At 53.8% G+C, this 14,007-nt stretch overlaps 1 protein-coding gene across 1 annotated transcript in view; it reads right to left on the reverse strand.

Annotated features, from left to right (window-relative positions):
• ADORA2B (adenosine A2b receptor) overlaps window positions 1-14,007 on the reverse strand; it is a 30,707-nt gene extending 16,700 nt beyond the window's left edge. The window contains exon 1 of the mRNA XM_511779.6: window positions 13,237-14,007. Within this exon, the coding sequence (XP_511779.3) occupies window positions 13,237-13,571 (335 nt within the window). The 5' untranslated portion in view covers window positions 13,572-14,007. The remainder of the gene's footprint in view (window positions 1-13,236) is intronic.

The raw sequence follows: 14,007 nt of genomic DNA on the forward strand, positions 1-14,007 counted from the left end.
AAGGTCACCGCAGGCAGAGGGAAACACATGCGCAAAGGCCTGAGCTCGAGAAGTCTCAGGAATTGAGAGGGGTCCTGAGAAGTCAGGGTAGAGAAATGAAGGAAAGAGAGGACGGGGATGAGGCCAGAAGCAGACCTAGGCCCCAGACCAGGTGGGGAGTAGGGGCAAGGGAGAGATCTGGGATGACATCCTAAGGCACTGGGAGCACTGGGTAAAGGAAGGAGGTGCACACAGGGGTTCATTTCAGAAAGATTGCAGCTATGTGAAGAATGGGCTAAAAGAACAAGGATGGATGCGGAGAGACCAGATAGGAGAATGCCGCCCTGGAATGGGGCAGACGTGGAGATGGGGCCTAAGAGAAGTGAATGGAGGGAGGGTTTAAGAAGTGTACCTGGGCCGGGCGTCGTGGCTCACGCCTGCAATCCCAGCACTTTGGAAGGCCGAGGTGGGCAGATCACCTGAGGTTGGGAGTTTGAGACCAGCCTGATCAACATAGAGAAACACTGTCTCTACTAAAAATACAAAATTAGCCGGGTGCAGTGGCGCATGCCTGTAATCCCAGCTACTCGCGAGGCTGAGGCAGGAGAATCGTTTAAACCTGGGAGACGGAGGTTGCGGTGACCAAGATCGCACCATTGTACTCCAGCCTGGGCAACAAGAGTGAAACTCTGTCTCAAGAAAAAAAAAAAAAAAAAAAAAAAGAAGAAGTGTACCTGACAGGTCCTGGTTCTACAATGTCGTTCAATAAAGCTTTGTAGTTCTCTATGTTTAAAAAACAAAACAAACAAACAAAAAAAAACACTCAGCAGTGGTGCTAAAATCGGCAGTGGAAATCAGGATGTCATAGACAGAAAGCTGCTTTGGGAAGTCTGCAGGTGGCGGGACTGGTGCAAAACAGGTGGCACACCAAAGAAGGTTGGGCGGAGACGGGTGGGAGGAGTTTGAACACATTTAAATGGGGAAGGGAAGAGGCTGCTGTGCAGGAATAATGAACGGTCCAGGGCTCCCATAAAGCAGGAGTTGGGTCCAGAGCCAGGTGGAAGAACTAGCAGCCCCAGACTCCCCAAGACTCGACCACTACTGTGTCTCTCAACCTGCAGGCACCTTAAACACAACCTAGGCAACACCTTCCCAAAGCCCCCATCTTCAGGATGGCATCACCCAGGCGACCGGAAATCTGGGAGTCATCCTGGAGTCTTCTTCTCCTTCATGTCCACATCCAACTGAGTCACCAAGTCCTCTTGAACCTGTCCCGTGTGCCCTGTCTTCCAGCCAGAAGCACACGACTATGTGCTATCGATCAGATCTGCTTGCCAGTCACTCATGCTGACTCATTACTGCTCCACAATGGCAGATCTCACGCACATCAATTCCACTCAGCCTGGCCCTAACTACCCACATTTCTAGGTGTCACTCACTGATTGTGGCTCCAGGGCCCATCTGTGGTTCTCAGGACTCTTTCCTATATGATTTTACCTGTGGCTCCTCTGCTCCAGACTGCTGAACTCCATGGCTGGCATCAAACATCAGCCTTCTCTGGTGCAGAAATTGTGGTTCTACGCGTCTCCAATATCTGTAGAGTCTGCTGCCATCTCCATGGCCTCTGCCCTGGTCATGCTTTTTTCCTTCTCATCTGGATGCCAAGTGGCTACCCTATATCATCTTGTCCCGTCCATTCCTTCCTTCAGCCGTCCACCAGTGACTTTTACAATGCAAACCTGACCATATCAAACTCCAGATTAAAATTGTACCTTGGCATTCCAAGTTCCACCTAATTATCACTCCTCACAAAATCACATTTTAATGACAGTAAAGACACACAGGCCGGGTGCGGTGGCTCATGCCTGTAATCCCAGTACTTTGGGAGGCCGAGGCGAGTGGAACACCTGAGGTCAGGAGTTTGAGACCAGCCTGATGAGCATGGTGAAACCCCGTCTCTACTAAAAACACAAAAATCAGCTGGGCATCGTTGGTGGCATGTGCCCGTAATCCCAGCTACTTGGGAGGCTGAGGCAAGAGAATCGCTTGAACCCAGGAGGCAGAGGTTGCAGTGAGCCAAGACTGCACCATTGCACTCCAGCCTGGGCAGTAAGAGCAAAACTGTCTCAAAAAAAAAAAAAAAAAAAAAAGACACACATAATCATCCTAAAAAAAGAAGTAGAGGATGATATCAGCAAACCGGAGATTTTTATGAGTTTCTAAAAACAGAAGGTGGACAGGATCATCAGCATGAACCATGGAACCCTAAATTGGAAACATGGATGGCCAGGATGAGAGGCTCCAGTCTAGCAAACAGCAGGGATCAGAATGGGATTAAGAAAAGAACAGATGTCAAGAGGAAGACAGCCTGTGGGCAAGCTTTGGGAGCTGTGGCATTGATCCCCTCCCCCTCCCACACTCTCCCCAAGCTGTGGCTAGAGACCTAGTGAAAACGGGGGGGGGGGGGGGGGGAAGAGTTTAGGTTATGTACACTCTGCCACATGAGGAATCTCAACCATGTGAATCTAAAAAATGTTTTTCAAAGTCAATTTAAAATCCCTTAGTCTTCATCAAAAGTAAACATATGAATGCTAAAATTGTATTGAAAAATAGAAGAACAAAGGAAAAAAAGCGAAGAAACTCTTACAAAGAATGAGAAAGCACTGGGAACTGTCAGAGAACAGTGATCAGGAAAGGAGGGGACGTCCCCATCTGCCTATTAAGAATCCCAGAGGCGTGGCTCACGCCTGTAATCCCAGCATTTATGGAGGCCGAGGCAGGCAGATCGCTTGAGGTCAGGAGTTCGACACCAGCCTGGCCAATATGGTGAAACCCCATCTCTACCAAAAATACAAAAAATTAGCCACGTGTGGTGGTGCATGCCTGTAATCCTAGCTACTCAAGAGGTTGAGGCAGGAGAATCACTTGAACCCGGGAGGTGAAAGTTGCAGTGAGCCAAGATTGTGCCACTGCACTCCAGCCTGGGTGACAGAACAAGATTCCATCTCAAAAAAAAAAAAAAAAAGAATCCCAGAGGCGGCCAGGTGTGGTGGCTCACGCCTGTAGTCCCAGAACTTTGGGAGGCCAAGGTGAGTGGATCACTTGAGGTCAGGAGTTCAAGACCAGCCTGGCCAACATGGTGAAACCCTGTCTCTACTAAAAAATACAAAATACAGCCGGACTTGGTGGTACATGCCTGTAGTCCCAGCTACTCGGGAGGGTGAGGCAGGAGAATTGCCTGAGCCCGGGAGATGGAGGTTGCAGTGAGCCAGTGATCCCAGATCGTGCCACTGCACTGCAGCCTGGCCAACAAGCGAGACTCTGTCTCGAAAAAAAAAACAAAAAAAACAAAAAAAGAATCCCAGAGGAAAGAACAGAGGAAATGGAGAGAAGGAATTAATTAAGAAAATACAGTTTTCACTTGGTATACACAGGGGATTTGTCCCAGGGCACCCAAGTACTCCAAAATCCGTATGTAATCAAATCCTGAAGTTGGCCCCAGGAGCCCCACTACAGGAAAAGTTGGCCCTCTGTGTACTCGGGTTCACAACCCGCAAATACTGTATTTTCAATCTGCGTTTGGTTGAAAAAAAATCCATTTTAAGTGAACCCACACAGTTCAAAACCAAGTTGTTCAAGGGTCAACTGCATTCTTTGAAAATTTCAGAGCTGAAGACAGACCTAAGTCTTCAAATTGGCAAGGTTCACCTACCTACTAGTGCCATCCTCAATGAAAAAAAAAAGTAAGAGTTACCATTTAGACCCAGCCTCACAAAATTTCAGAACACCAAGGAAAAACAAATGATCCCAAAGGTTCCCAGAGGAGAGATACAAGTTACAGGTAAGAATCATTACACACCAGACTTTGTGAGCAACACCGGGTGTTAACAGCAACCCCTTCAGACATCTGAGGGAAAACACTTCCGAACCACAATCTATCAACCAACCAATCATATGTGAGAAATAAAAAAATTTTTTTGAGACAGGGTCTCACTCTGTTGCCCAGGTTGGAGTGCAGTGGTGTGAACGCAGCTCACTGCAGCCTCAACCTCCTGGGCTCAAGCGATCCTCCTGCCTCAGCCTCCCAAAGGGCTGTGATTACAGGTGTGAGCCATTGCACCAGGCCAAAAAAAACATTTTTGACATATAAGAACCCAGAAAGTTTATCCTCGTGTCTAACAAATATGAAATCCTAGAAAGAGGAAAGAGAACATGGAATGCAGGAAATGCTGGAACCACTCCAAGGGCACAGTAAAGGAAGCCCTAGCGGCTGTGTGGCACACATAGCAAAGGGGTGAGGAGGCTCAGCATGAGGGTGATTGAGAAGCTGGGTGACCACGAGGATGTGGGAAGGCATGCTTCCTACTTTAACTTTCTAATTTCCAGATGGTAAACTGAAGCAGGCTAAAATGTGACATAATTTTGAGTAATGTCTGAGTAATGGATGGCATCTAAAAATAGGATCCTGGCCAGGCGCAGTGGGTCACACCTGTAATCCCAACACTTTGGGAGACCGAGGCAGGTGGATCACCTGAGGTCAGGAGTTCGAGACCAGCCTGGCCAATATGGTGAAACCCCGTCTCTACTAAAAATACAAAAATTAGCCAGGCGCGGTGGCACGTGCCTGTAATCCCAGCTACTCGGGAGGCTGAGGCAGGAGAATTGCTTGAATCTGGGAATCGGAGGTTGCAGTGAGGTGAGATTGCACCATTGCACTCCAGCCTGGGCGACAGAGCGAGACTCTGTCTCAAAAAAAAAAAAAAATGTAAATGGTATAAACCTTAACAGCATAAAAGTCATGGTATAATGCAAATATGTTCAATACACCATCTGTGCAGAGGAAGCCATGAGAAATAGTGGCTGCCTCTGACAGGCAAAGTAGGAAAGCAGAGATCCAAGACAGGGGACAACTCCACAGCTTCCCCCTGTGCAGTGTCAGCTTCTTTCCAGCAGCACGAGTTACCTTTCACAAGGAAGACTTCCTGAGAGGCAGCGCGCTCACAGTAACAGCGCGGCTCACAGAAACCAGGAGCAGACCTGGGAAAGAAATGGGGGACACGTTCTTCCTTGTTTTTCTTGACAGTCAGCAGATATAATCACCACTTGACAGAAACACAGGCCGAAATGTCCACAGGAAAAAAATCAAAACCTAACAGAAATTCAAGTGGGGCGTAGGGGAGAAGGCTGGCATGAGCCACGGGCCTGGCGGTTCACAGTGGGGAGTCAACAGATTCTGCTTCAAGATGGCAGCACAAAACCAGGGCTCAGCCCAGAGCGCCCCTCGGGGCAAATGCCAAGAGAAACGGGCTGGGGGCTGCCCCCGGCAGAGGGACTGGTGGGGGTCTCTTGCTTTCCCTTTTGGGCCTTTTTGTACTTTTGACTGTTTACTTCTATGCCCACTGGTTGATTTCTAACTCAAAAAAATAGAAGATAATAAATGCGACTCCTTCATGGACTCACCAGCACCTTCAGGACAAAATCCAAAACCCTCAGCAAACTCAAGGCCCTCCTCGAGCTGCCTGTTCCCTGACCCGTCCCCCACCACAGCCCAAATCCCATGCCCACTCACGGGTGCAAAGCACCCAAGGTGCCAGGCCAGCTCAGGAGTCCCCCTGCTCCTGCGCACCCTGCACTCCCAGCTCTGCAGGCACTTTCCTCCCACCTACCACACCACTCAACCCTCCACCCTCCAGAAAAAGCCCTGCCCCTCAGCCCAGACTGAGTGGAAGCCTGCCCGCCCGTGCCTGGGACAGGCTGTTCTCCACTTTAATTCTGTCCAAGAAGATACATTTGCTATTTGCCATTGAGTTCCCGCTGCCCGTGGCGCTGTCTCCAGCTGGTTAGCCTCGGAGTCCAAGAGCCTATCGAGTTAATAATTTAGGAGAGAATAACCATGGCTAAAGCCTAATTCTGGAGTCACTAATAAATCTGAGGCAAAAGGAAAGGTTGGGCCTCAGTTCCCCAATCCGAGGAAGGAGCAGGTGGGAGGAGATCCACAAGGCCTCGCAGCTGTCAGGCAAATGCTGTGAGATTCCATTCACATTGGCCAGGGCTTAGCTTCTTTCCTCACTCGTCCATTTGACAGGTTAGCTGGAGTCTTCTTTGTCCAGGTAATAATTAAAGGAATCTAATCACAATTTGCCAGTGTCCTTATTCATCCACCACTAGAAGGGACCCCTCATCAAGGGGGTGTTTGGGGGTGACCTCGGGGTGTGCAGTCCTTCCCTCCAGCTGCTCACATGATGGTTAAGGGCTCCTGGGAAGATAGGCTGACTCAGTCCCGGCTTCCGTGTGACCCTGGGCTAAACATAATTTTCTGCACCTCCATCTTCTTATCTGTGAGGTGGTGAAGATAACTCCATCTGCTCCCATAGGGTGGTCGCAAAGATCAAAGGAGATTAGGGATGTAAGGTGCCTGGCACCCAGAAACGGCTTGGGAACAATGGCTGCCATTCACAAGACAGAAAATCTCTATGTCCAGAATAGCTGAGGACACTTCCCCATATCTGTCCCTGCAGGGTACACCCATGCTGTGATAATAAACTGACAAATGAGAAGAGTGAGATACAGGGATTGGGTCCTGCCCTGCACGTGGTCACCGAGAAAGGAGCCAGGTGATCTGTAGTGGGAAAATGTTGACTTTTTTTTCATTTACCCTCTTCTCCAGACAACCAAAGGCAGCCACTGTCCTTTTCAGAATTCAGTAGAAATGTCCACAGCATGAGGCCAGGCGGTGTTTCCCTGGCTGTGCTGCTCCAGGGCACCTGGCCACCTCCAGGCATGCAGAGCTGCTGCAGACTGTGCCTGGTCTGGAGAGGAGGCCTCTGCCCTCTGGGAGCAGCTCCAGGCTCCGGTCTCAGGGCAGGGCCCAAGGTGGCTTGAGCGGGCCCTCCTTCCCGGCCTCCTTCAGAGGGAACCTGTCCACAGCACCCCCACGCACACCAAGTCCACCTCCATCTCCCCTGCCCTCCAGTTCCCATGTGCTCCTGATGACCAGCCAGGTTAGGCTGACTCTACCCTCCCCGAAGGGAGAGGGCCTTCAGGTATCCTCTGGATTGAATTACCCCAGTTCTGACCTGGTTCCAAGACACGTTTGAGGACCTCACTGACCAAACCAGACCTTGGCCCCTGCCTAGCCATGTGTGTGTCCTCTGGAATCGACATGCCAGGAACCAGCCCCTTATGTCAGCTGGAGGCCCCAGCAGGATTATAAACAGCACTTGCTGGTTTTAAGGTTGCTACATGGCCTGGGAAGTGGAGTTGGGAGGACTGTGTGCTAACAATGGAGGACAAATGACAGCAAAGTAACACTCAGGCTTGGGTGATGCCCCGATGCAGGTAACAGGGTGGCTCCTGGCCTGTGCATGGGACCAGGAGCCAGGGCCCATGGGCCACGTCCCGCGTGTCTGCAGCCCCTGGCCTCAGCCTGGGCCTCTGGCCCACAGCCCCTGCTGGCTGCCTGGCAGTCCCCGGACACCTCTGCACTCCTCTCCACCCTTTTGTCCCTTAGGCCCATGAGAGATGTTTTCAGAAGACGGTTTTCCTGTCTTCCAATCATTAGAACTTGTGGGGGCAGCTCCTCTTCTGGCGTTTCACAGAGCCCTTGGGCCCTCACTGTACACCTGCTGTCTCGGACCCTCCCTTCCCACCTGTCCAGCTGTTCCCTGGGCATGACGTAGCCTGACATGTGCCCTTTTCACCCAGTCACTCATGCATTCATCCACAATGTGCTTTCCTAGCCTGTGCCGGCATCGCGCTGCATCCTGGGGTGTAAGGCCCCTGCCCACAAGGCTAGCACACTGGGCGCAGAGAGACTCTGAGTAAGGACATGGTTTAATGGGATAACTAGAGATGGCGGTAAACCAATGCAGTGGCTGAGAAGCCTCTCCAGGTGGGTGAAGTGAGGAACGGGGGTGCAAAGACCATGGGTGGGAATAGAACTTGGCCGTGGTGAGTGAGAATTGGGGGGTGAAGGCCGACCATGCACAGCCTCAGGCTAGGGTAGGGCATAGGGATTTCACCCTCTGTGTCTCTGCAGCGTGGTAAGCAGGGGAACGGTATGATGTGGCTTAGGTTTTAAGTCATCCCGTCTGGCTGCTGTGTGGAGTGGTTACAGGGGAGCAGGAGTCCAGCTGGGGGCCCACAGTGCCCACCAGGAGCTGCTGAGAGAACATGTTCAACGAGGTCCGGGAAGTGACTGCTCGATTCTGCCAAAAGAGGGATGGCGCATGGGTGACCTGACAGGAGAATTCAATGGCATCCTGGTAACAAGCGGCAGAGTTTGCCAGGGGGGAGGCGAAGGAGTGGATGAGGAAGTGAAGGGGCGTTGATCTAGGGGTATATTGGTGTACTGATGGGTGGCTTCCTGGTGCTGCTCTGACAAAGCCCCACAAACCTAGTGGCTTAAAACAAGCAGGGCGAGAAGGCTGACTTCCAGGTGTGGGCCACGCTCCTGCCAGAGGTTCCAAAGGAGGATCTGTTGCCTCTTCCAGCTTCTGGTGGCCATTCTTCATTCCTTGGCTGTGGCCTCCACCTTCAAACGGCCTTCTCTGCAGATTTATCTTCTAAGAGTGCAAATGCATTAAGTGGCCGCCCAGATAATCCAAATAAGCTCCTTCTCTCAAGATCCACAGAAAGCAGTATTTGTGGGGTTTTGGTTGGTTGTTTTTTGTTTTGGCCGTATAAGGGAATAGTCAGAGGTTCTGGGAATTAAAATATGGACATACGTTTTGCAGGGGGCCATCATCCAACCCATTACCATGGGAATGATCTGGAAGAGAAAGGTAACACTGATGCAGAAGGGTGAACCCAAGGAGGGAGCTCTTGGGAAAGCTGGAGGATACAACCCAGAGCCAGAAATCTTCCTGCCGAGCTTTTCTATGTTTTTTTTTTTTGAGACAGAGTTTCGCTATTGTCACCCAGGCTGGGGCTCACTGCAACCTCCACCTCCTGGGTTCAAGCAATTCTCCTGCCTCAGCCTCCCTGGTAACTGGGATTACAGGCGCGTGCCACCACGCCTGGCTAATTTTTGTATTTTTAGTAGAGACGGGGTTTCATCACGTTGGCCAGGCTGGTCTCGAACTCTGACCTCAGGTGATCCACCTGCCTCGGCCTCCCAAAATGCTGTGATTACGGGTGTGAGCCACCGTATCCAGCCCCTGCCAAGCTTTATTTCGAACATTACCAGTGAATTTTATGGGACGGGAATTATAGCTTAATTTTTTGTGTGTGTGTGAGACACAGTCTCACTCTGTTGCCCAGGCTGGAGTGCAGCGGTGTGATCCTGGCTCATGGCAACCTCTGTCTCTTGGGTTCAAGCAATTCTCCTGCCTCAGCCTCCCGAGTAGCTGGGATTACAAGCGTGTACCACCACACCCAGCCAATTTTTGTATTTTTAGTAGAGACGGGATTTTGCCATGTTGGCCAGGCTGGTCTCAAACTCCTAGCCTCAACTGATCTATTCGCCTTGGCCTCCCAAAGCGCTGGGATTACAGGCGTGAGCCACTGTGCCTGGACTATAGCTCAATTTTTTTTTTTTTTGAGGCAGAGTTTCGCTCTTGTTGCCCAGGGTGGAGTGCAGTGGCGTGATCCTGGCTCACTGCAACCTCTGCCTCCCGGGTTCAAGCGATTCTCCTGCCTCAGCCTCTCAAGTAGCTGGGATTACAGGCACCCACCACCACACCCAGCTAATTTTTATATTTTCAGTAGAGACAGGGTTTCACCATGTTGGCCAAGCTGGTCTCGAGCTCCTGACCTCAGGTGATCCACCCTCTTCAGCCTCCCAAAGTGCTGGGATTACAGGCGTGAGCCACCGTGCCCGGCCCTATAGCTCAATTTTTTTAAGTTTTGCAAAACATTCAGAACCCCCCGCCAACTCCCACCCTAAGTGGAGGCCACATTTTCACTCAAATCACAAAGTCTTGCTAAGAGGTCTTTAATTCCTACCTCAAAGACCAGATACGTGAGGCACAGAGAAAAGCCTCAATGTGGCAAGAGCAGAGAGGGTGACTGGGCAGGGTCCAGGGACAGGTCAGATACACGGCACTGGACCCATTCGGCCAACTAAACCCTCCCGGATCCACCCTCTTTCAGCTCCACTAGGAAAACAGCTGGCGTCAGCCCTGCCAGAGACTCAATGCCACAGGGCCAGGGAAACTGAGTCCAAGAGCAGGGAAGGCCCCCACAGTGGGTGTGGCATGAAAGGAACAGGATTCAAGCAGGGAGGAGGAAGTGCTCCTGCCTGAGGGTGAAGTGAGAGCTGGGAGCAGCTTTGGGCATGGCCCACACCCTCCTGCCTGTACACGTCCACCTCCCCCAGCCCAGGAGCGGCACGCCCACTCCCGTCGGCACCACTGGGGACTGGACCCCCCCCGGCTGCCAGGGCCCAACATCAGGAATTGTCTATGGACTTGAACCAGAGGCAATGGACTTCTGTTTGTGGCCAGCCCTGTCCTGAAGGCAAAGGGCAGTGCCTGGTGCGAGCAGACACTCCTTTTCCCTGCCAGGCCAAGGGCATCATATTTGTCCCTGGCATTCCCTCCGGCTCCCCTCCCTTCTACACTGTCATCTGTCACATCAGTAAACACCTTGGCAATGCGGTGGCAGGTGGGGGCTGTGGTCTCTGCGGCCACAGGCCTCACACTTGGAGCCCGCGAACCGGGAGGAACTGGGGGTAGGTCCCAGGACTGTCCTAGCCTAAGCCTTTAGCCCTCACTCCCTGCACCTCACCCTCCTTATTGCTTGGCTTCAAAGGGGACACACCTCCTCCCAAACAGGGCACTTCCAACTTTACTCTCACCTGGAGTTCCAGAACCCCAGGAAGGCCTCAGGGCCAAGTCAGTGCTTGGGGCGCCCTGCACCCAGCCTGTGTCAGTCAAGTGAGGAAAGCTTCAGGCCCTCAATCTAGGAGGATTCTTAGATCGCTGGAACCAGATGTCCCTGGTTAAAGATCCCACTGCTGGAATCCCCTCGACACCCACTCCAGAAATTCTGATTCAGTACAACCAGGTGAGGCCCTGTAATCTGTATTTTAACCTCCTCCCAAGGGGCCATGAACTGCTAGGCCAGCTGAGGGAAGGCCTGCCCCAGGCACCAGCCCCTGAGAGGGAAGCCCTGGGGGCCCTAGTACACCTCTCCCACCCACCAGGGTTGGGGTGGTGCTGTGGCCAGGTCAGACGACTACCTCTGGGCCAGGGAGCTGGGGACTGCCTGTACACCTCTTCCAGACCTCCAAGCTCTGGACGGGCCAGGAAGGCAGGATGGGGCGAGCCTCAGTGTTCTTCCCTCCTGCCCTTGGCAATGCAAAGAAGTTCAGGGCCTGTGATTCACAGCACTTTCCCCTTAACACACCCACACCCATTTTTTTCAAGACCCCACCCAGCACAAACCAGGACAAGAAGGAACAGATTTAAACTTTCATGGAACTTCCTGCTCCCTGTGGCCTGGGAGATTGTTCCACTAACTCCTCTCTGGGTCTCTGGTCTCTGCCAGGGCAAGTCCAAGGGGTTTCCATTAGATGGACAACTCAGGCTGGGGCTTGTGACTGCTCTGCTGGATGCAAAACATCCAAAATGCCATCAAGTAACAACGATGACACCAAAAGGCAGGGAAGGGATCCAGAAGAGAGAGAAAACTGCTGTCCTCCTCTAAGCCTTGGAAATCCCTGGGCTGTCACACCTGATGGGAGACATAAGGCCTCCTGGTCCAACAGCACGGGCAGCAGCACATGGAGTGGCCAGACACCCACATAAGGCTCACAGCCCTCCCAAGCAGGAGGTTCCTGTTCCTGCTGGGACCCATGAAACAACCTGCAAGGACCAGGCCCAACACATCTGCCTACTCAAATGGCCTCTGGGAGCATTCTCCCGCTCCATTCCCACAAACACATTCCCCTACAACCACCAGTTTACTGCAGGCAGGCTCCTCCTCCCAAAACAGCAGAGCACTTTTCTCCCTGACTCCTAAACACGGTGCCACACATGGCCTTGCAGAGTGGCCTGATGGCATGGGTGGGGACACGGTGCCAGCTGTGAGTTCAAGCCCCGGCTCTGACACCCATCCCTGATACACCATCCTGGGCAAGACTCCAAACTCCCTGGGCCATCACCCCTCCTCTACGAGATGCAGGTTACAGCACCCGTCCTCTGGTACTACTGCAAGGACTGCTGGGGACACGTTTATTATAAACTGTCTGCACAGAGTTGGCACCCAATAAATGACTTCCTTCCCTTCCTTCCTACTCTGTGACTCAGTTTCCCTGTCTCAGCTCCAAATTTAAAGAGATCTCAAGCTCTCCTCAGAAATGCCAAAGTGGCCCAGGCACCAAAGACAGAGAATAAATACTTTCAACAAACTCTCAATGTTGAAGTCATCAGCTCCAACTGGGAATCCACTCTGGTCGCTGGCTGACTCCATGCCCTGAATCCTAGATTTTCTCAGTGTGGGAGAAAGAGTGGACAAGTAAGTTCGCCACCATTTTCTGCACTTCTCAGCCCGCTCCCAACAGGGCAGCAGGAGATAAATAGTTACACAAGGGCAGTGAGGCTGTAAGGCCGTTTGCCAGACACCAGGAAGCATTGTAACTCCTTTTAAAAGTATATAATCTGAGTCCGTAGCGTTCTCCAAAGTTAACGGACACCTTCCCCTGGGATGGGCCGGGCCGCCTCTCCGCAGCAGACACGTTCTGAAGCTGGCTCACGCGTGTCCATTCTGACGGTGCGAATGCCCAGCGTCCAAAGTTGCCTTGCCCTTAGTGGGAACCTCCCGGGCCTCCGGGAGCCGCAGCACTCACGGGACCGCGTCTGGCCACCACTCTAGACCTGGGGCCCTGCTCTGGAGCGGCCGCTCTCGCGGACACCGCCGCTGCGGGCGAGTGTTAGGAACGGCCTTCGTGGCAGGAGTGGAGATGTGATCACCAAAACTCCCGCGCCCCGGGCTCCACCCGCCCACGGGGGTGACGCTTTCCCCGGGGTTTCCACGGCGCCTCGCCGGGCGCCGGGGGCCGCACTCCCCGGACCCCCTAGAGCTGTCCCTACGCAGATCTCCTTAGAGCGACGCGCATCTGGGATGTCTTGGGTGCCCGGGCGCACTAGTCTAGCGTTGCGGGGTGGCCAGGCTGGGAACCAGCCCTCCAAGCGCCCCGCGCGCCCCCAGCCTGGCCCATCTGGGGCCCCCGAGGGAGGAACCCCGGCCTGGAGAAGACGACCCATTTCGGAGCTCCGACGGGGCCCCGAGTTCGGGCGACGCCGAGCGCCTCACCTGAGCGGCACACAGATGGCCAGGTATCTGTCGACTGCCACGGCCAGAAGGCTGAAGATGGAGCTCTGCGTGAGCACCAGCACGAAGCAGGCGAGGAAGAGGCAGCCGTAGAAGTCAGTGCAGAAGCCCAGGCTGATGGTGATGGCAAAGGGGATGGCGAAGAGCCCCACGGCCACGTCGGCCGCAGCCAGGGACACCAGGAAGTAGTTGGTGGGCGTCTGCAGAGTGTTCGCCGTGCCCACCGCGGCGCACACCAGCACGTTGCCCGCCACCGAAAGCGCGGCGATGACCAGCTCCAGCGCCACGTACAGCGCGTCCTGTGTCTCCAGCAGCATGGCCGGGCCAGCTGGGCCCCGGGCGTCCCCTACCGAAGGCGCGCCGGGCGCGGGGCAGTCGCGTGAGACCCGCCGGGCATGGCCATAGCGCCCGGACCGCGCCTCCGCCTGCCGCTTCTGAGCCTCGGGGCTGGGGCGCTAGTGGCCGGGACCCACGGGTCGGGGGCCCCCCGCGGCCAAGAGGCGGCACCCATTGGCCCGCGCGCCCGCCCGTCTCGGGCTGGGCGGAGCACCACCCACTCGCCCGAGCCCAAAGTTCGCGCCCGCGCAGGGCCCCTCCCGTCCAGGCGCCGTGCCGCGTCTTGGTGGCGGCGGATAACTAACAAATTGCCCCAACTTCCCGTCACGCTCGAGCTCGGAGGCTGTGTCCCAGTGCTCGCACTGCCTTCCAGTCCGGGCGACTCCTGGGATGGGGCCGGGCTCTGCCCGGGGCGCC

This window comes from Pan troglodytes, chromosome 19 (assembly GCF_028858775.2).
Source record: "Pan troglodytes isolate AG18354 chromosome 19, NHGRI_mPanTro3-v2.0_pri, whole genome shotgun sequence".
In the NCBI taxonomy this organism is placed as follows: Eukaryota; Metazoa; Chordata; class Mammalia; order Primates; family Hominidae; genus Pan; species Pan troglodytes.